The following is a 22,420-nucleotide window of genomic DNA, read 5'->3' as shown; positions in this document are numbered from 1 at the left end:
ATTGTGTTACACACATTACCTAAGAAGGGTTGCAGTGTGTTCAGAGAACACATAAAGGAAGCCCCAATGTCTTACATCAATTTTTTTTTCAGAAATACCTGTCATAGTTGGCTGCAGCAACTTGATCATGTTACTGACTCCAGATGAGAGGGGACTGGCATAGAAATTACCAAGGGCTACAGCACCTGCTTCCAGCTGAATCCGCACTGGATCTGTAGGTGAAGGAGAGGAAACATAGGTGTAAAAGACAGAGTGTTTAGCACAAATAACCAAAAATAACTTCAACTAAGCCAGCACAAGCAGCCTGAATCTTATCTGTGCATGCACTTTGGATGTGCTGGTTGCTCTTATTTTGTATTAGCTCCAAGAGGTCTTAAAAGCAGTCAGAATATCACAGCCAAAGAGATAAATCCAGTAAAGTGTTCTAGTTAAACTGGTGATACTCCATGTACGCTGCTAAAAATATGGTTTGTGAAAATCCATGAGTTTATACCTTCAAACATTCCTCTCAGTACATCTATTTTTTACTTTTTTTCCCCCAATTTAAAATAAAAATAAAAATAAAAATCCCATAAGAGCACACCTGTCATTAAATTAACTTTCTGGATATTTTCTAGTTTATAGACACACCTGCCTGGAAAGACAGCAAGATTAAGGAAGAGCAATCCCATTCATATAGAGACAACACAGACTGAGATTTCACACTGTACAAGGAAGCTAAGCATATGAGTTACTTGGACTAATGCCTGTCTTAATTCTCCACAAGTTTAACGCGCTTAATGTAATTAATCACTGAATACCTCATCTCAGCTGGTTCCTGAATGTTCAGGCAACACAGATTCAGGAAATCTCAGTTCTGCAGTTTCCACACTTTCTAACAATTTGTATTTTAATACCAAATAAACAGAAGGCCTTTTACTGCTTTTACTATCATTATAAAAAAAAAAAAAGAGTGAACAGAAAGGCATATATGCTTACATAGACAAAGAGCCATCAAAAAATAACTGTAACTCAGAAGCAGTAGAAATTACACACACGCTTGAACAATAAAAGGCAATGTTTAGCCCAAAGCCTCCTGTTGTCCCCAATATGCACAACCTGTTTCTGTCCCTCCTGGGAGTCTCAATGTCCTTGATTTAGTGTGGACAGTTGAGAACTTTCATATCGGATCATTTGAATGGTCTGAATGTTTTCATAGACTTAGGATTTGTGAAAATGTAATAAACCAGCCCTTGGCAAAAGAGAAAGTTAAATAATTACATACCAAGCACCTGTGGCAGATTTTTGGCTAAGGAGTTAAGCCATTTAACTCTCAATGTCCAATCTTGATTGGTTGCTTTTTCTATGAACAATTTCACTGAAGCCTGGAGAACTTCTATTTCATCCATCCAGTTTGCATCTATCTCAACAGCACTGAATCTGAGACTCTCAGGATTAGTGGACTGCATAATTTTTTTAAGATCTTGCAGAGTCAGTGGTAGTGTCCTGAAACACAAAGTAGTGAAGTCCAGCAATCAAGACTCAAACTGCCATCTCCAGGAAAGAATATATTTTGCAAGTCAAGCTATGCTGCCTGCAACCGTCTTTAGGCAATAAGGTAGCAAAGCAACTACCTCTCCTCTTCTTTTCTTTATTTAGCTTTAAAGCCAGTTTCCAATTTCAAATCAGTTGGGCGTGTCTACTATTAGGAACTCACTTCTGGCACTGCATGAATTTTTGGTAGGAAGTGAATATCCACAGCATTTCACTAAGAAATTTAATTGATTTGTGCACCAGAACAATATGCAAAGGTAGGTTAAAGAAGACAAAGATAGAAGTGCCATTGACAGAAAAAACAGTACGTTGCTAAGGTTGTACAATTTCAACATTATATTTTAGTACTAACTTCTACAGCTTGTTCTTTCACTGGAAGCAAACCATAGTACCTGTCCACAGTAGGTCACTAAGCAAAGCAGGCAGGAAGGAAGATTTTGCACCAGTGTTGTTTTCACAACAGTTACATTGCTCAAGAAATCTTTTAATGATTTCTTGCATATGGCTCCTGCACATCAGACTTCCTTCAAACAGCTCTGTTTGAAGGAGGAAGTTTTTCACCTGAAGCTACTGTACCGAAAATAACTAATGAATAATTGTTTACATGAAAGCAGAAAGTGCAGAGGAACATTACTATATTTAAAACTAATTAAATACTCGTTTTTTAAAACTCAGAAGGAAAACAACATAAGAGATTTTTAGGGCTTTTATTACCTTGTAAATGCCTACTCCTAACTAAACTCAAAATGGGTCAAATAAACTTATTGAAGATTGAATACAGTAAATATTTTGGACTGAAGAATAAACCAGTAAATAATTAAACTTGTATTTGTAGCTATTGCATAGAAAGCTAACAGGAGCCTCGGTTACAGAGTGTGACTACCGCAGTCTCTACCCACACAATTTGCTCAAGACAAAGTTTTGCAGGGAATAATGACAATGCAACCAGTATTTCACACATAGCTTGTTTCTTATATATTAGATAAGAAGTGTTTCTTGCCTACCTGCAGTTTTTAAGGTTTAATCTATTCAGACAATACATTAGGACCTGTGCATCACTCCGGACTGTTGAAAGAAGTGAGTCTTCAGCTGCAAACAGACCTGTAGGTAGGGAGTCTGGCCACAATCCCATTGCTAGCAAGGAGTCACCCCAAGTTTCAGGGGAAGCCAGAGATGAAGCATGCTTCGTAACCAATTCTAACACAAGCTACAACAAACAACCAAAAAGCAGTTTAGAATCATATTCAAATATGTATTCAAGTACAATAGCTCAGGGAACTCTTTGATTACATGTATTTATTATGAAATCGTTATAAATCAAATGTTCTACAAACACTATATAACCTACGTGATAAAAGCACCAAAACATTCCAAGCATGAGTGAAACAACATGCTGTACTGTTTAAGATAGGAAGTGAATATTGCTGTCTCCATATGACAGTGTGCACAGTGTTTCAGGCTATCCATGAATCATTATCAATATCCCAAAATCTCAGCTGAAGCTGTTAAAAACCAAGTAAGCCAAGAGTCCAACTGGCATATCCTCTGCCTCCCTTATGCTGCAAAGGAGTGACGAGGTGTCCAATAAACCATATTTATCCCCTGGGGAATATCTCAATAAGCACATCCCAGATTGACAGGTTTTATGCAACTGTCACTCATCTGACCTCTGTCTCCAGTAGCATGCCACCAGGCTGAGAAAATATGTCATGAAAGGACAGGTAACAGCTGAAATTCACTGTACTTCACTATTCAATACAAAAAAAACCAACCCAAACCTACAACTTCTGGAGCTTCAACTGATCTGTTAGTTACATGCAGAACTGTACTGATTACACTGGAGCCAAAAAAGGCTCAGAATCTAAAAGATACAGAAAGCATCCCAATGTGACTTAACCCCTCCTCTTCATCATCTGACAGATGCCTGAGAGGAGGTTTAAAATTGTTTGGTTCATCTCTCCAAGAGCATCATCTTCCTCAACCCCTTGCTCAAGCACTGAGAAAACAGAGGATCTCAAACACTAAGCCTCATGAAATGATATTTTTCACGGATCTAGATGATGTAATAAGAGCTTTCAAACACAAGACTTTTACCTTTTGGTTAACCTGCAGTTGTTGTGAGCGCCCATAAACTTCCCAACAGGCTCTGTAAAAAGACTTTGCTAATGCAATGCCTCTTTCTATCTGCTGCACAATTAACACAGCAGCCTGAAGCAAAGGTGACAAAGATGACACAGAACCTGAAAGACAGTGATATGAATGTTTAGTAATTGTCAGCCCTTTAAACCTCTGTGGACAAACATCACTTTAGACCCTGAAGAAGATCCAAAATAAATGAATCCTACTGGGTCCTGAAAATGGAATGGGTTCTTCCTACGGTTAATAAGAAAATATGACAAGACTATAAATAACAAGCGACCAGCTCAAAATAAGATGTTAAACAGCAGAGATGAATGAAACTTAGTGTCATCTTGCTCCAAAGGACAATTTGAATAGGCCTTGTGCAAACCCTCTATTTTGGTGATTTCCACTGCCTTTCCTACAGGAATAGACAACTGACATTTGCCAATATCTGATGTTTCCTTACAAACCGCTCCAGTTACCATCTTTTGGGTTTGGGCCTACTTCCTGAGAATGCAAAAGACAACGCAAAACAACTAGATTATATGTTTATGCCTTTACTTATATCGGAACATAACACAATAAAATAACCAAGCTTTTATATTAAAGAGTTAATCCAAATATATGTAGTGAGCCTGAGTTATTAACAAATACTGAACAGACTTTACCTGCTATTGCCGCCTTAGTTTCTGAATGCACAGCCAGAAGTGCATCACAGATGCTATCTCCCACTAAACCCAAACTATGCAGAAGTAACTTCAAATCCAGATTGTCCAATATGTTTCCATCGTTCTCCCCAGGAATGTAAATTTCAATCCCACGATTCCGCATGGCTCTGGATATTTCCCCATGAACAGGATCCATGGAAAGGAAAAGCCTGTCAGATATCAGAATAGAATAGTTCAGTTGGAAGGCACCTACAATGATCATCTAGTCCAACTGCCTTAGGTTCTTCAGACGTAACTTCGGGCTTTAAGCTAGCACTCCGGAACCACCAAGTCTGCTCTTCCATAACGTAAATTCACCTTCATAAAAATGGGGACACTGACACCCAGAAAGCCAGAGACATTTACTAAATTTAAAGTATAATTATTCATACAGATTTCTAATTTGAAATTAGCCACAGATATCTTGGATGATTTTTAACTCAGTTATGTCTGAGCTATGTCTATTTTATCATTTGCCTACTTACAAAAAAAAAGTTGAACTACACCTCTGAGCAATAAAGATGACTTTTAAAAGTCATAGCAATGGCTTCAGATAAATTTGTGCTATTTAAAAACCAAAGTATCCAACACCCAAGAAGTCCATACTATCAATAGACATCTCTTAAAATCAAGGAGGAAAAAAACTTCTGAGATACAATTCAGCAAAAACAGGTTTCTGAAAAGTCAAAAAGATCTTGCTTCGAATTCAGACAAACCAAAAGCATATCAGTCCCAATATTCTTTTCATGAATTTATAAAAAGTAGGAATTATAGAGAATACTCTGTATGTTCTCCTCCTATCTCTCCCAGAGACTACTTCAGGTCTGAGAGAATACAGACTGTCTGTCTGGGGTTTTGTTGGTTTTTGTTTGTTTGGTTTTGGGTTTGTTTGGTTTTTTGTTTGTTTGGTTGGTTGAAGTTCTGTCACTGCAGGAAACTCAAATTTATGGATGCAATGGAAAAAGCTGGGAGGAAAATTATATCCATATACCAGCTTTTGTTACCAACATATCCGAATACTTCACCATCTTCAACACATGTATCGTCAACTCCATTACAGTGAAACAGGGAAGTGCTGAAATCCTAAATTAGAAGGCAGAGGTATATTGCTATGAATTTTCCAGTGTAATAGTCTATGCTGCAACAGGAATATAAAACCAAGCCTCTTAAGGCCTCTTCAAGGTCCTTTCCAACCTAAACTATTCTATGATTCTATCATATGCTCACCACAGTGCAATTTTCTTCCTTGACAGACAGAGTAGCTATAGTACATGGCAACCTGAACAGCATTCAAAATACTAAAAGACTGGCTCACAGCTGACTTTTTTTCCCCCCCAAACCTGCTCTTTGGTATTAAAAAAAAAAAAAAAAAAAAAAAAAAAGGAAAAAAGAGCAGAAAAGCACCTGAAGTTTGGATGAGGAGCTATCGTAGGAATTGTGCCATCTATCACACCTCTCTCGCTCATGGTAAGAACGCCTCCCGGTTCAAGTAAAGCATTCAAGCGGTCCAGCACAGAAGGGCTATATTCAAAAGAAATTTATATGGTTATAAAAAGGTAACAATTTGATGCCTTTCTGATCTGAAATCAACCAGTCTTAAGCAAAATTCCAAACAGCTAATTACGTTAAAAGGTAACAGGAAAACTATCAACTGCTAAGCTGTCTAAGAAGGAAGACACTCTTCCAGAAAATCTAAGTTACTGCTCCCATGTATTGTTATCAAATGCAAAACATTAAGTTGTTAACCACACAGTAAGAGGCAAAGTAAATTAGGGAGGTCAAGGGTTTACTCAGTGAAACAAAGCCGCTAAAATCTTACTTGCAGAAGTTAACATTGTCCATCAACAGCCAGTCTCCAGACTGCAGGGCCTGAACCAACATCCCATCCACCCACTCAAAAGTGCCATGGCTGTTACGGTCTGCAGCCTGAGCCTGCTGCAGCTTGAAACACCGGAACTCTTCTACCAGGTGAGCAAACTCTGAAAGGAAGAATATCTTGCATCAAGACTTGTTATTGAGATAGCTTCCTGTTCCATTCAAGAAAAATAGTAGTTATTTTGTTAATAAACATGTATGCTTCCTACTTTTTAGAGGAACATAACAGCAGAGGCTCCAACTCTTAAAATAGCGTCCCATGGGCAAAATCCATGAGGACACACAGGGTTTGCAAGCACAAAGAAATATAAACTAGACTGACACTTTTCTCCCTAAACAGACACTTTCCTCTGTCCCTTCTCCCCCATTAGATGAAGTTTGATGGATATTAATGCCGTATTTTAGACAATGACTTTATTAAAAAAACACAAAGGAAAAAACAACCCATGCATTATTCTGCTGACTTTTGTAAAGCTCGGCTGATTAATCCTTCAGAGAACAAATACAAGAATAGACTATCCAAATTCCCTTTCTTAGGAACACAAGATAAGAGCTGTACTGCATCGTATGTCGAGTGGTTCAGTACAGGACAAATCAGCTACCAGATGTAACTACACAAAAAGCAAACCAGAAGAACCATCACCAATGTAATTTTTTCAGTAGATAGGCTGTTATGTAAGTAATATGAAGCAACAGTATTGACTACAAAGAGCACCCCCAAGGTTTCTCAAGCTTTCACTGCAGATTTATACTTATTTATATTTATTTTCTTTAGAGAAAAATACAGTCTTACTTCAAATCGCTGATCATACATACCTGCCTTTGAGTATGAATTTATTTTGTTGTTTAGTCGCTGGGTAAGTACAAGTATTCCCTCCAGTTTGCTCACTAATTCAGCTGTAACACTTCTACCTCCTTCACCCAGAGATTTGGGTTTGTAATTCAGAATGAAATTGCTCCAAGCACGCAACACAAGTTCAGCATCATCTGCACAAATTTCTGTCAGGAGAAGACTGTCCCTTACTAGCGTGCTCACAGCATTCTCCACTTTTTCCAACAGGCGCTGCCATGGCCTATTGATATCAACCTGCAAACATACCATTATGGAGTTAGTTCATCCAGAAGACCGTGGTGCCTAAGGCTCCATTTGATGCTTAAACGCTAAGATCACAGCGGACTGGCCACTGTTAAGTAGGAAGGAGAAATATCACCATATTACCAAAACAGTATTTACCTGTTCAAATCCACCCAGGAGTTCAGTTGTATCCATTGCACTGTTCATTGCCATGATTTTTAGTTGATGGCCGGTGAGATGGGCCAGCAGCTCAACAAGACTGGTTTTGCCAACAGCTGCCGGACCCACCAGGATTACCATCCAGCTCATGTGCACACATTTCATTATAGGCTCGAGGGACTGCAGTGAATGATGCAGAAGCGAGAGACTTCTGCCAGGACGAGGAATATAGTTGCCACGAGAAAGAACTGAATAACCTATCTGGAAGAAATGAGAGGCACATGGGTAAGTAATCAGAGGCAAATGGGAATTCAGCTGTGCAAGTTGCTTCCTTCTCTCTCCATGCACAAAACCTCTTGACAACAGCCTACCTGAACGTTATATGGAGTGATATGAAACTCCCTGGTTCCTGTATACACATCAGCCTCCTGGCCAAAAATGTCTCTAAATATAGATATAACCTAAAACAGTTGAAAGAGCAAAAAAGAGACAGTCTTAAGTTATTTATTGTTCTAAAGATTTACTTCTAAAGTAGCATTCCCTCTAAGCTTCACAGCCACGAGACAGTAGCTAACACAGTTTAATCACAAGCATCATTTCATTCAAAGTGCAGCAAGTGATTAAAGTGAGTGTGAGCTGTCCACAGCAACCCATTTATTAACCACGCTTTCCTGTGACTTGAAATACTGTAAGTAATCCTTCCCTTTAACAAAATACCAAGAAAGGAGTCATTCCATAAATAAGCTTTTTGATAATACCACCACAGGAAGGGGAAAGTAAACCCATGAGAAAAATATCCAATCACACTCAGTAAGTAACTTCAGCCTTACAATCTGATTGACTTCTAGTTTAATACCATTTAAATGCTGTGAAATTAAACAAAAGCAAAGGATTTCTACGCAAGAGAGGGATAAGTAGGTGGCAAAGGTAGAGTAACAACTGCAGCAAGTGTGTTTTATTAGAGGAATTTTAAGCAGCGAGTTTAACAGAATGAGGGGAGCAATTTGACAGGCAGATGAAAGAAGTGACAGATAAAGAAAAGTCAATAAAATCTAAGGCAGAATAATTAAAGAATGCTGTCAGGGAAGGGCAGAATTATGCAACGTTATTTTTACTTACTGTACTGACACAAATGCTTTCTAACCATGTTAAGAATCTCTCCATATCAGTGCTATTTATCTTCTCTTTCCTCACAAATATTCACGCAACTCATGCCACTTCTATAAGAATGTTATTATTTAATACAGAATCACACAAGAATGTTGTGGTTTGCTCTGTTTAAGTCCTTTGTTACTCTACCTGCCTTCATTTACACCAGCTTTATGCTTTTATACTAGTAGGTAATATTTTAATGGACAAGGGGAGCAGGTACATATATTAAACCACAAAACCCCACACACAGCTATTCTTCTTTTTTAAGAGGTAATGCCCATGAAAGAATTGCAAAGCATCTTCAAATTTACACTTGGATTTCTAGAAATACTTCCCAACACTCTGAAGAGCAAGGAAGGAGAACACAGCTCACCTTTTCCTTGTCTTCCCTGGTTCTCATTCGTTCTCCATATACTAAAAATACATGCTGGCCTGGATCATAGCATCCTGGTGACTGGTCAACAAGCATAAGCTGGCACCAGCGGAAAAGATCACGTAAGTTAAACTCCCAGGGACCCCCTTTCTGTCCCCACTTTTTTTCAGTCATTACTTCTTTATCAATCTGGAAAAAGCAGAAATAAAAAAACGTAAAATAATAACTAAAAACAGTCTTTTATTCCACCCATGTGCTGGTCTTCCAATATTTTTTAAAAAATCAGCTGAACTTCTGCCTTTGGCACTGCTAACAAGATAGAGGACAATAGAAAGAGAAAGCCGTATTCACTTTTCTGAAGATGTCAGGAACTAAAGCCTGATTTAGTTTTGTCCCTCCTTTAGTAATTCTCTAACGCTCAGCTCAATTTTGCTTTTTCCTCTCACACTCTATAAATGAGTATTCAGTACGATGCTCCCACAAAATCTTACTGCATTCTGCCTACTTCTATACAAAAGAAATTAAAATACATATTTACCTTATTATTGAAAGCAACCATTTTAGCAATAATGCTTTTATCAATAGCAGGAAACAGCGTATTCCCAATAAACTCCATATCTTCTGCTGACAGTGGATCAACATACACCTGCAGAATCAAGAGCATGCCGAGTGTTGATATAGTCAGAAAATTACAAGACAGGATAACAACAGTTTAAACCAAACAAATAAGCTTGCCTGTGTAAATCTATTAAGAAAGGACTTGGGCAGACCCTTTCTTCCACCTCCTTGTCTGTATGGATTCTGGCATCCAAAAATCTTAGTCTTCTTGTGCTGTACATGAAAATTCATTCCCAATTCTGGAACATAAATCTCCGCTCTGTGGTCAAAGCATGCGTTTAGCCCCTCTAATACAGACTGAGAAGCCAGATTCAACTGATGAAAAAAATAAGGATACAATATTAATGCTCCACAAAACACTTCGGCATAATCTCTAGTTTATCAGGCTGCGATACACAGAAGACAAAATTCAATTTCCTTGCAGTTCCAGCACTGTTATATGGTACTACCTCCAGCTAGACTGTTATTACACTGGAGCAACAAAACTATGACTAATAGTTTTTCTTATGCGCGCTTGCTATTTGTTTTCTGTTTTCACCACGACAACGAAACAATTCTCCATCGTAAAAACCGCACGTTCAAGAAAGTTTCTTCTGAACTTATGTTCACGCATTTGTGGCATCCAGAGTGTTTTGTTTGCTGGTTTGGTTTTTTAAATGAAGGCAGTCTGGGTTTTTTAAGTATCATGGTTTTTTAGAGTGATATTATTCACAATAGGAAAAAGGCATACAAACAACTAAAGAATTTAAGATTTTGCACTCTGCAATAATTAGAACACGTGTCAGGAAATGGGCTCTGTGCATGCATATGCTTGAAAGCACTTGCTACTTGATATATGAACAAATTTGTGGCAGAATAGTTTATACTGGCAAAATGGAACTCTTCATCTCAATTAAATCAGTACCTAACACAGTGTATTAGTCCCAGCAAAAGGCCTTTTATTTCAGTGAAACGATATCCATGTAAGAGCATGTGTAGCAAAACTTCTGTTGACACTCTTCCCAAAACCTTTTGAATGTGAATCAAATCTATTCTCGGGTTTCTGCAGTAATTTAGGGTGGGATTCAATCCTTGTTCTCTTGTCTAAGAGGTCTAGTCAAAGTTGGTCTTTTACACTCCCTCTATGGAGGGCGGAAGGGCAGAGGGACTTAGTAGAGCGAGATAAATTTTCTCTTAAGTGGAACAATCACTTTCAATGGGGCACTAGCCGTACATAACTAAAATAAAGCAAATTTTAGTCATCAACCCTCAAAGACATTTATCCTACATGCCAAAGCATCACCTTTGCTCTTCCAGAACATTCCATTTCATTTGTGCCCTACACTTGAATTTACCTCATCTAATACAATCCAGTGTCCAGCCTTTAATGCTGCTAGCAGCGGTCCATCACGCCAGGCAAATTCTCCTCCTTTCCCACCTTCAACAGGCAAGTCTGTCCCAAATAAGTCTGTCACATCCTTTGGGAGTAGAGAATAGGGAAGAAAAAAAAATAATTACAGAACTCCACAAAAGTTTATAAACAACCTTTGTTAAACTTTACCTCACATTTTCTCCCTCCCCTTTAAATAGAGCTAAAATCTAAGTATTAAATTTCAGTAATTACAAATCACTAAAAGCTTTTCCAGGACTCCAGTGACCAGCTACCATATTTAAGAACAAAAAAAAATTAAATTGGAACAGAAAAGCTAAAAAGCCTTAAAGCTGTTTTCAAGTAGCTTTGCAGAAGCCAAGAAAAACACAGTAGACAAAGATATGCATGCCTTCACTTGAAAAGAACAGAAAAATCTGGGCATTGGCATTTGCTCACAGAAGCTCACTACTCTTTCTGGTTCCCCCTTCCCATTTAGTTTTATCTTGAGACCAGGAAGCAAAAAATGACTCAGACTCAGTGCCAGAGTTAAAGAGAACTACATTTTTTTAAGTTAAACAAAATCTCCTCCCTGCAGTAAACACTAAGTTGCAAATATAATACTTTATTCTACCGTTTGCTCAGATAGGTTGATTCGAACCAGGCAGTTTCCTGAGGCTTTTGCCAGGGCAGCAACTAGACTGGTCTTGCCCACACCTGGTGACCCCTCCAACAAAATAGGTTTTTCAAGTTGCAGAGCTCTTAATAGTCTTTGTGCATTCACTGCTGTGGTCCCGGCATTTAGAGCATAATCTGTAATGCTGTTCCTCTGGAGCACAGGGCCTAAAACAAAGGAAAGGTAAACCAGAAAACACTTAAACCAGAATGTTTATGCTGGAGCTGCTGACAGTGTGCTTCTGAACGAGCTCATTCTGTCTGTTAATTGCTGATCTCATTACAGCAAGCAACGGAGATCAAGCTCATAACCCATTCTCAGAGATCAGGCACATATGCTTTTTGTTTGACCCACAGCTGTGTCTCAGCCCATCTCTGCATATTTACGTGCAATTCTGCAAACAGAATATGAATATACAATGTATTTTGCCATGAAACTTCAACACGAGGATCTAAAACTCAAAAGCAGCTTTTGAAAATTTGGCACTGAAGGATACAATTCAGTCATGTTATAGAACAACATATTAATCTGTTCCATACACTTCTAGTTCTGTGAAGGAAGAGTGCTTTAATTAAAGGGCGCTGCTAAGCACGTATTTTCTTTACTGTTATTATGACATACAGTGAGGAGGGAGTACAGAGCTTGTCTGCCAAATTCCAGGCAGTATAGATCACTGGGACATCACTCCCCAAATTCTGTAATACAGCATTGTTCAAGTATACAAGATATTAATCACCAATTTATCTCACACATCTTGATACCTGTTTAATATGAAAGAGAGCCTTCCTTTTGCGATCTAATTAGCAGAGGGAAACAGCCATTTACAAAAAAGCATTACCTTGTACAGTTTTATGCATGACTAACACAATCCATGAATATCAAAATGCTCAAAGATGAATAATTAATATAGCACTAGGAACACACAGTTCCACGTACTAAAAACTAACCAGCTGAACTAGAAAGCTCACAGTCATCACTTTTTAGTCCCTTCACTGTATTTTAAGGGTAGAAAGCAATATTTGTAAAGTTCCATTTGCATTAATTTGCCACATGAGGACCTAAAATGCAGGGACTAAATAATTTAGCAAAAACCGCAGCAAGTCTTTGAAAAGCTAGAGCAAGGCAGGGCATTAGTCTCCATTCTGTTTAGCATTGCACCCAGGACCCCTGATTCCCATGCTTTGCACAAGGCCCAGGATGAGCTGTACCTTTAGTTAGTGCAAAGTGACAGAAAATTACAACTCAAAATTAAAGCAGCTTTGTAGACACCAAAAAAGTCTACTACAATTAGGTCATCAACCAGTAATTTTAAAAGTCAAAGAAAGCAATTAACAGATGTGTCATCTTAATAAATGTGATTAAGTTGCAATCAACACATTTGGAGGCAAAAAAGGCATTTTTCTAAGGCTTGAGAACTATAAATTGTTCTGTAATGGTTCAGTCATCCTACTTAGATTTAGTGAATAACAGAACTACTGCGAATAAACCCATGGAATAAATGTCCACCCACTCCCACAAAGTCTCTTGCCTCTTGGAATAAAAAAGGGGTGGATTCCCATAAAGTTGTCCATCCACACAAACTCTTTCTCCTTTGTTCTGTCATAAATCTTTAGTTCATTCTTCTGATAATCAGTTAGCTCAAGGAGCTGACTCATTTTCTCACATAAGAATGTCAGGCATTTTTCACGAGCTAATAAAGCCGTATCAGCTGAGCAGGATGTTGTACCTGTAATTAGAAAAATTGTGTGCTTTACAAACATAACTAGACACGTTCACCTTATGACTAAGAAACTCAGTTCCTTCACAGATGCCATTTTTGTGCAGCATTCTGTTTCAGGTTTATATTCCATGTTAGTTCTTTTGCTTGCCAGTGCTCCCAGTATTATTTACCATGGACAAATTCTTCTGCAAGCAACAGAATTAAGGACACTTTACCTTCAAACCCCTTTCTTCTACCATCGCTATCATCCTGATACCTTGCCATAGTCCCCCTAGGCCTTCTTTCCCCTTCATTTCTTGTGGCTTTTCACTTCTTTCCCACTCCCGTATCTCCTACTTATCAGCTGGGCCAGTGGCTGAACATGCAAAGATGCATTCTGAGCTATGCGCATGATACAGGCTATCATGCAAAGATGCCAACATGTGGGGTGGAAGAGAGAATAATATGTGGTCATGTAATTAAGTATCACACCAGCTCAGAAGACTCAATAAAAAAAACCAGGCTTTTTTAATTTGTGTGCTAGCCCTTGTAATATTATTATTACTACCTATAATTTAATTAAGCTTCTGGTATTATTCAAACTCCTGTTTCTGAAAGCACAAAAGACGCATATGAGGTACAGGATATTGTTAAATAGAAGTGAAAACTTCTCACAAGATAGTTCTAATTTGCCCAAAGCATTTTGTTTGCATTCTACTCAAACATATTAATACAAACATATACCTTCTTATTTTCTGCTACCAAATGAGCACTGAAGACTTACCCGATCCTATTCCATCAATGTATACCAAACATGCAGCGTGGATAAAAGACATCATTGGAGAAAGGTAAAGAAGGCTATATTCTGTGGTAGAATTCAACTCTTCATCCTCTACCATAACGTTCATAAAATTAACCCATGACAAGATGTCTCGCACGCTGAGAATACACTGGCGACCAAACTCTTGATTAGTCAGCCATTCAACAAAGTCCATCATGAGCTCTGCTATGTCTGCCCCTGAAAAGAAGGGTCAAAAACATAGTTATCAAGTAATTTTATCGGTCCCATCTACTACACTGTTGTATAATAAGCATCACTGAAGTAGGTACAGCTGTAATGCACAAGCAACATGGATGGGTACTCTATATCCTAACAGGCAGCATAACTGAAGATTAAGTCCGTGCCTGTACTGTCGTTACAGATCCTTTTAAATTCAAGTAACAAGACAGAAACATGTGATTAACAGCAACAGCGAAGCTGCTGACAGAAGATGAAGTGCCAGTTCTTTCAGCACCTTACATTGAAACTAAGACCGGGCACTGAAGGGCTAGGGATAATTCAACCACCTGGATGGTGGAGTAAATACAGCCTTGATCCTACTTCTGGCGAGCCATATAACATATATAATGAAGTCCAAAATATTTCATAAGTGTCCTCAGAGATGTACTTGCAAGAAAAATGGACACAGTGGTGTAAATTCTGAGGAAAGTTTAGCAGCCTCCAAACTATTTTTTTTCTTAATGTTTCAATTCCAACACGCAGGGAAATACCCACCTTGATTGTTTATTCCACCCAGAGACAATCCTGGATGAAGATTGTGTTTTACAATCTGTATCAAATCATCACGACCATTGCTTTGTGGACACCATATTTCTGTAAATCTGTTGCGCAATGCAGGAGAAAGCTGCAAAGAAACCCAGAATGACAGAGCAACTCAATTTATATTACATCATATTACTTAAGGTTGCAGTTAGCTGATAGCCTTGTAAGCCACAGTACTTACAAACAATAAAGTGAACAAGCTAGGTCTTTCCTTCTAATTTTGATAAAGCCACACTTTGTAACCAAATCTTTCAGAGAATATGGACTTTAAGATTTCTAGTAGTGGCATCAACGCAGGAAACAACTGATAAATGAGTAAGTTCAAAAGAATATGGGAAGAAACTGGGCCGGTTTGCAAGCACCAAGGCTCCATTTCATTCTAGGACATCATGTATCAAACAATGGCTATGTAATCTCCCTTACTACCATGTGGAAATTTGCCTTCAATTACAACTTGTTTCTGCAATTCCTCTCTTCCTCTGGTTGAATTAGTCAAGCAAAAACCATTAGCACTAACACAATGCAGAAATAAATCCCCTTTCAGCATGGCTTTACAATGAGTCGTTCTGTACTGTAGAAACCACTTTAAATGGAGTATCCATCTTCTTTTGTGTAAAAGAGCTCTCAACACTGCTTAAAACTTTTTGGTTTTTTACCTGTTTCTGAACTTTGGCTTTAAGTAATTTAAGACAGATTTTTTTCATTTAATGAGAAATGTCTTCTGGGATGTGATGTTCATATACACTGAGAATGAGAAGATGACTTCTAATTGTCACTTTCTGAACAGTATTAGGGAGAATAATCTATCATGCAACTTCACACTACTACAGACACATGTTAGAGCTGGACATACTTGATTCATGAGCCACATTTCCTGTACTTGAAGTATTCTACATATCAAGCCTACATAGAGTATTTAGAGGCCTTACGTTTTCTTTGACATTCTGCTGGGTATTGACTTATATTGTCAAAATGACAGCACACAGAAGTGATGGAAAACAGATACCACTCTAAAGGATGATTAGGTTGTAAGGCAGATGCCTACTAGGAAGCAATGGATGCCAGAACTGGCATGATGCATTTTTGCGTTGTACTTCCAATCACTAACCAGTCAATATGACCAGAAGATGCATGCTGTACTTCCAGTTGCTTTGACATTTACCTCTTTTTTCCCAAAGTCACCTCCTGGGTTCATGGTTGCAAGGATACGAAATTTCTTTCCTGCAACTAATAGTTCTACCTCGTTCTCATCATCATCTTGACCACCTTTTTCAGCAAGTACCAATGTCTTTTCGGCTTCAAGAACACTAGAGAGGTTAAGAAAATTATTTAAGTTTCATATCACACTTCAAAAGGTCACTTAAAAATGGAAATCACACAAATTGCCCTGATTAAACCTTCACTGCCCCAGAATTTGCATTAAAATTGTAAAATCTGTTCATCCTCCCCAATTAAGAACATTTTTAAATTTTGTTCAGAAGGAAACTCTACCCAACTTTGTAAGGTTCAGTTCAAATGATGTGTAAAAAACTTACTTAATAAAGTATGTATCTTGCAGCTCTCTTTAAAAAAAGCAATAGCAAAACTTAAATTCATATGAGGCAGATAAAGAAACCTGCACAATGAACCAGTCTTCAAGCTGATACACTATACATCTGAGAAGCATTCTACTATTTTTTTGTGGGTTTGGGGGGATTTTGTTTGTTTTATTAGCTGTAAAAGTTAGAGCTGTTACCTGCTAGAAAAACACTGCTTAGTATCACTGTCAAAACAAAGAGGCTAACTGAACTTTATGAAAGAATGATAGCTGCAACGATACAATGCAAAACACCCAGCTTGTAACAGAGAGGGTTTGGATATGGTAGAAAAAACAGATGCTAGCCATCTCAATATAATGTGTAATGGAAAAGACTAAAATGAGGGATACTTCTGGAAGCAGATAATAAAGTGGGGGTTTTTGTTTGTTTTTTTACACGCACACAAGAGGGAAATAACTAGATTTTGTGTCTGGTATTTGACAAGATGCATCATTTTCAAAAGCTCACTGACAGGCTGAAAACATCAACATTGCAGATGATAAACTGGAGATTTTAACTTTATTTTTATTTTCCTACTTGACTCATGCTGTAATCTGTCTTTAGATACTGTTTAAACTGTTTCAACTGAAGTAGGGTTTATGTTCTTAATTTCTTTATCCAGGGACATGATCTATTGAATAAAGTGAATCTGTTCATCATCTTATTTTTATCCATGAAACAAATACAGCAATTTGAGTGAAGATCAGTCTGTAGCAACACTATAAACCAAATGGAAAGTTATGGCACCAACCAAAGCATTCAAAACCTAATCAGTGTACCAACATATGTCAAGCAAACGTCTACACATCTGCTTTTTAATCAAAGTACCTTATATTTTCCCAGTTAAGACATCAAGACTTAGGCAAGACAAGGCAGTTTCATCTTATCTTATTATTTTTCCCCCTAGCTGTAATTAAAATCTCAAACAGCAAAAATTACTATCAGCTCTGTCAGATAGACGACAATTGGAAAAACAAAGGAAATTGGCACAGAAGTTGAACAACAAATGAGGCCAGTGTTATCTGGGTCATTCTTCCTTTCAGCAAGAGCTATACTATTAAGAGACCAGCTTACACAGGCCAGGAAACAAATATGCCTAAAAGAACCTAGATTTACCCTGCTCATGTTTGTATAATGAACAGACACATTGAGGATACGTAATACTAACACATTTAAGACATACCTGTTAAGTCGCTCTAGTACAGAATCATCAGCTAAAGAAATCTCATCAAGGAGAAAAAAGCCCTCCTCTTTAATTGCTAACACAAGAGGTCCATCACACCACTCAAAGAGTCTAGAACCATCAGATTCCTCCTAAGAAATAGAAAACACAGTGAGAAGTCATTAATAACTGCTACTTTTTGCTTACACTATCCAAACTACTATCAATGCAAAACAACCTGGTCTTTCGACTTCTGTCTGACTGGTCGCAGTCCTCCCAGGAAGTCCGAAGTCTCCATATGCAAGTGGCAATTCACCGAGTATAGCTTCTGACTTGTTAATGCTGCAAAGATCTGACAAATGGTAGTTTTACCACACCTGCAACAAAATTTAATTGAAAAGAAATAATTAAAAATTTAAACCAGCTCACTTTGGACAGGATTCACTTTCATTGAAGAGCTATGAGGCAAAGGCCCAGCATGCAAATTTCCTTCTGCTCCTTTCCTTGAAAGAAATGTATGCAAAGTGAAGCCATTTTTGGCACAACTGTTGCTGACTTGCACAAGATGCCTTTAAATAAACTTAAATCAATATCTGCATTGATGGATTTCTGCAGGTTCAAAGTCAAATTTATTTCAGCCTGCCCCTACAGGTAGTCAACTAAGTAACATTTCACTAAACTGGAGATGCTGTGTGTCTACGCCAAGCCAAAGTCTGAGGGAATAAACCACTCAGTACCTAGAGTTCTCATTTAATACCTAAATAATTTTACTTCTCCTTTTTTTGCATTTTTCTTCCCTTCTCTCCCACAAAACTTTACTCTTCTAATTTATAACCAGCACAGAAGCAGACAACATCTACTTGCATGATCTCCTTTCCAGCATATGAGGCGGGGACTGGAAGGAAGAGTGGTAGTACCAAGTCTGTAATATTCAAATTCTCAAAACATGTAAAGCTAATGTGCTCTCAAACAGAAAGTGTCACAATTCCCCAAAAGCAGCCTCTCCAGTGAGGCACAGTGAGATTCTACAGGGCACCTTATGAAAGGTGGGGACTGAAGTCAGCTCATTTCAATGTTATTACTTTCTATATAATTTCTACACCGTTATACATAATGCAGATAATCCCATCCAAGACCTGTGCTGAAAGAGTGTCTCCCCTCAAAGGTGAACTGTCAAAACCAGCAGTTGCACGTCTGCCATGACAGAGGCTTAAATGTCCCAGATCAAAGCAACACTGAAACCAACACAATCATTTGGTGTCTGACTCAGTGGCTGTTGCAGCACTACAAAGAACCGCATCATGAAAATCAAGGTTACCCAGTATCTCCCACCAGCAGTACTGGTTCACCAAACTCCAAGGCTCTTCCCACCAAAATGGCAAGTCTCCTCATTCCTTGAGTCCAGACAATATGGTTAAAATCTCTGTCCATGACTGACATCCGCGTAGAGAACTTAGCTGCACAACAAAAGGCAAACTATCAGCTTCTGTCACATCTAGAAAACTACCAGCATGGTCCTTTTAAAAAAACTCACCCAGTAGCTTTTTGACACTTTCCCCTGAGAAGAGAGACTCAGGATATAGTTTTTTCTTGAAGTGTTTTTCAAGGACACTCTGAATAACATCCACCTCCTCCTGTTTCCTCACTCTGCCTGCCAGAAGCATAAAACCTATAAAACAGAGGAAAAGAGAAAGCAATTACTACCTGGTTAATAAGCAACAAAAACTTATACTTAAGAACTAGGGTTAGAAAGCAATTCTACAGACACTTTAAAAACCTGAGGCAGCAGGGCTCACCATCATTTGCTAAGTGCTGGAGCCAGTCATATTCCTTCTCCAGCTGTTCTGCCAATCTGTACCTTTCAGCCCAACGAAACAGATCCCTCAGTGTAATGAACCCATGCTTCCCAGCAAACACCGTTGAACCTCTGCGGTAAGACTGTCATAAGAACAAAGTGTGAGCCATTTTTTCATGAACCTGTTCAAACACTTGAAGCAAAGTTAATTAGAGCTCTCTGATGTGACACTTCTTCAAACAAACTGTATTAAAAAAAAAAAAAAAAAAAGCCTAGTACAATCACAACTCCTAAACTCGAATGACCTTTATGCGGGTACTTGATAGGCGCCAGGAACAAAATAATACAGATAATAATAAATAAAAATACTAAGGACAAAATAGGGACCTGGAATAAAACAAAATCCAATCAAAAGATTAGATTCTACACCAAAATGTATGTTAGCAGTTTGAAGCATGCTCTTGTTTGCGCTGAGATAGTTTTAGCTACATACTAAGAGTTAAACATCTGTTAAACACAGGAGTGTTGGAACACGTTCAAAATTATTGCTTAAAAATAATACCAAATTTAGCATGACCCAAAGAGACCTACAAATCCAATATTGTACTTTGGATCCAGAGCAAGCGATTATTCTACACACCAAATCCCAAGGCCTCTGGTTATTAATTTTTTTGCTGTCTCCCAAATCAGACACCACCTTCCCTATTCTCTATCTTAACCAAAGAACTAAGTACTTTGGTGGGTTCTCTTCCATCTGTTTTGGTTTAGGCTTTTAAATATCTGCCAGTTAACAACACCTCCCCCCACAAAGAAATTTCTATGACTTTGTGCTGAAATATGTTTGCATGTCTTCTACAAAAAGAAGAAAGTCTCATACTTGCAGGTCTAACATGACTTTGACAAGCTTGCTGCAATAAGAGGGTGGCAAACTGCATCGCTTGTGCAGGATGGTTTCCAGTTCAGCACTTGGCAGTTCATCAAAATGCAGTTCCACAAAACGATTTCTAAAGGCTCTGGACAAAACCTAAAATATGAGAACATGCTATAGCTTGAACGTCTTCCTTTGATATTCCTCATGTTATATATCTTCCCCTAAACATCCAAAGGAAATATGGATAGTGTCATAGCATACAAATTAGCACATACACATAAACATTGAAAGACAGCATAAGAGACAGCCTGGATGAGGTCAAGAGCTTTAAAATGTGTTGTGTTTTAACTGTGGTAGGCAGCTAAGCACCAAACAGCCACTCACTCACTCCCCCTACAGTGGAATGGGGGAGAGAGCTAGATGGGTAAAAGCGAGAAACTTGTGGGTTGAGATTATGACAGTTTCATAGGTAAAGCAAAAGCTGCACACACAAATGAACCAGAATTAGGAATTCATCCACTACTTCCTATCAGCAGGTGGGTGTTCAGCCATTTCCAGGAAATCAGAGCTTCATCATGCGCAATGGTTATTTGGGGAAACAAACATTGAACATCACCCCCTTCCTCCTCCGCGCTGTTTTTATTGCTAAGGATGATGTCATATGGTATGGGATATCCCTTTGGTCAACTGGGACCAGCTGTTCCAGTTGTGTCCCCTCCCAGCTTCTTCTGTTAGCCCCAGCCTACTGGCTGGTGGGGTAGCGTGAGAAGCAGAAAAGGTTTTGACACTGTTCGAGCACTGCTCAGCAATAACTAGGACATCCCTGTTATCAACACTGTTTTGGTCACAAATCCAAAACATAGCACCATTACTAGTCGCTATGAAGAAAATTAACTATTCCAGCACAAAACGGACACCAATCGCCTAAGTTAAATCTCTTCTCTGGTGCTCTTGAGCAAGAAATTCCGAATCAAATATAACACAAATGAACTCCAGTTCAGTGAAGTACTTAAATCTCAACTACTCAAAACAAATTAGAAATTTGGTATCTGCAAAATAAGCAACTAACCTAAACAGAACTCAGCTGTACTGAAGTTAGTCCACAGCCTCCTCATACCTACCTCCTGAGAATTTCATGTTAATTCTGTGCTACACATCAGAAAGTTTTCATATCGTACTTTTATATACAAGAGATTAATTCCCGAGTCATAGCTACTCAAAGGAAGAGATTATACAGACCTTTCTGCCACCATAGAGTCCTGGAGGATTCTGTGTAGCAAACAGCATGAAGCGAGGGTGAGCTTTGACAACTTCCTGGGTCTCAGTAATGAACAGCTCCCTGTTATCATCCAACAAACGGTTGAGAGCCTCCAGGACATCAGTGGGAGCCAAATTCAGTTCATCTAGAACAATCCAGTAACCCTTTCTCATTGCATCTATAAGAACGCCTTGGAGGGAAAAGAAAGAGTTCTAGTTAAAAATCTAACAAACTAAATCTAACAGAAGCATGCATTTAAATACTTCTAGCAACCAGTTTTCACTCAGTACAATGCTAATCCAGAGACAGAAGCAACAGTATTAAGCTGTTAAATTCTTTTCTTTATGTCCAATAGGACAACTATGATGAGACAAACGCAAACTCTTAAGAATTTACTGAAGTTATGTAACTGATTATCATTAATAGGCAACTACTAACTTTACGACAGGTCATCTCTCCATTGTAATAAAACAGGTAAGTTAAGCAGAAAACAAGAAAAAAAGCAGTGAGGCGAGACAGGAATTTGGAGTAAATACAATATGCCCACTCACCTTCCTTAAATACCAACTTCCCAGAGGCATCTGATGTGTAACAGCCAATATATTCCTGGATGTCAGTGTGCTCATGATTGTTAATCCTTACACAATGATTCCCAGTAGCAGCAGCCAACCAGCGAATTAAACTGGTCTTACCAACAGAGGTCTCTCCTTGAATCAGTACTGGATGAGTCCTAAAAGGGATAACCAAAACAGTGGCTTAGAAGCACGAGTCACGTCTTCCCCATATACAAGACATCAGCTTTATTTGAAATTTTCACA

The 22,420-nt window shown here is 38.4% G+C and overlaps 1 protein-coding gene across 1 annotated transcript in view; it reads right to left on the bottom strand.

Annotated features, from left to right (window-relative positions):
- Nucleotides 1-22,420, bottom strand: part of MDN1 (midasin AAA ATPase 1) — a gene marked incomplete at its 5' end in the record, with an annotated part of 107,633 nt that overhangs the window by 49,234 nt on the left and 35,979 nt on the right. The window contains 27 exons of the mRNA XM_082480739.1: nucleotides 99-212; nucleotides 1,265-1,485; nucleotides 2,538-2,740; nucleotides 3,628-3,773; nucleotides 4,323-4,531; nucleotides 5,766-5,882; nucleotides 6,181-6,340; nucleotides 7,053-7,323; nucleotides 7,471-7,731; nucleotides 7,842-7,931; nucleotides 8,996-9,184; nucleotides 9,534-9,641; nucleotides 9,731-9,928; nucleotides 10,948-11,070; nucleotides 11,596-11,804; nucleotides 13,154-13,363; nucleotides 14,121-14,354; nucleotides 14,892-15,021; nucleotides 16,102-16,246; nucleotides 17,700-17,830; nucleotides 17,917-18,055; nucleotides 18,997-19,135; nucleotides 19,213-19,347; nucleotides 19,475-19,616; nucleotides 20,351-20,497; nucleotides 21,584-21,792; nucleotides 22,154-22,332. Of these exons, the coding sequence (XP_082336865.1) occupies nucleotides 99-212; nucleotides 1,265-1,485; nucleotides 2,538-2,740; nucleotides 3,628-3,773; nucleotides 4,323-4,531; nucleotides 5,766-5,882; nucleotides 6,181-6,340; nucleotides 7,053-7,323; nucleotides 7,471-7,731; nucleotides 7,842-7,931; nucleotides 8,996-9,184; nucleotides 9,534-9,641; nucleotides 9,731-9,928; nucleotides 10,948-11,070; nucleotides 11,596-11,804; nucleotides 13,154-13,363; nucleotides 14,121-14,354; nucleotides 14,892-15,021; nucleotides 16,102-16,246; nucleotides 17,700-17,830; nucleotides 17,917-18,055; nucleotides 18,997-19,135; nucleotides 19,213-19,347; nucleotides 19,475-19,616; nucleotides 20,351-20,497; nucleotides 21,584-21,792; nucleotides 22,154-22,332 (4,559 nt within the window). The remainder of the gene's footprint in view (nucleotides 1-98; nucleotides 213-1,264; nucleotides 1,486-2,537; nucleotides 2,741-3,627; nucleotides 3,774-4,322; nucleotides 4,532-5,765; nucleotides 5,883-6,180; nucleotides 6,341-7,052; nucleotides 7,324-7,470; nucleotides 7,732-7,841; nucleotides 7,932-8,995; nucleotides 9,185-9,533; nucleotides 9,642-9,730; nucleotides 9,929-10,947; nucleotides 11,071-11,595; nucleotides 11,805-13,153; nucleotides 13,364-14,120; nucleotides 14,355-14,891; nucleotides 15,022-16,101; nucleotides 16,247-17,699; nucleotides 17,831-17,916; nucleotides 18,056-18,996; nucleotides 19,136-19,212; nucleotides 19,348-19,474; nucleotides 19,617-20,350; nucleotides 20,498-21,583; nucleotides 21,793-22,153; nucleotides 22,333-22,420) is intronic.

Source organism: Vanellus vanellus (genome assembly GCF_965231255.1).
Source record: "Vanellus vanellus genome assembly, chromosome: 3".
Lineage (NCBI taxonomy): Eukaryota > Metazoa > Chordata > Aves > Charadriiformes > Charadriidae > Vanellus > Vanellus vanellus.
The sequence above is the reverse complement of the archived record's forward strand: the minus strand, read 5'-3'. Positions and strand labels throughout refer to the sequence as shown.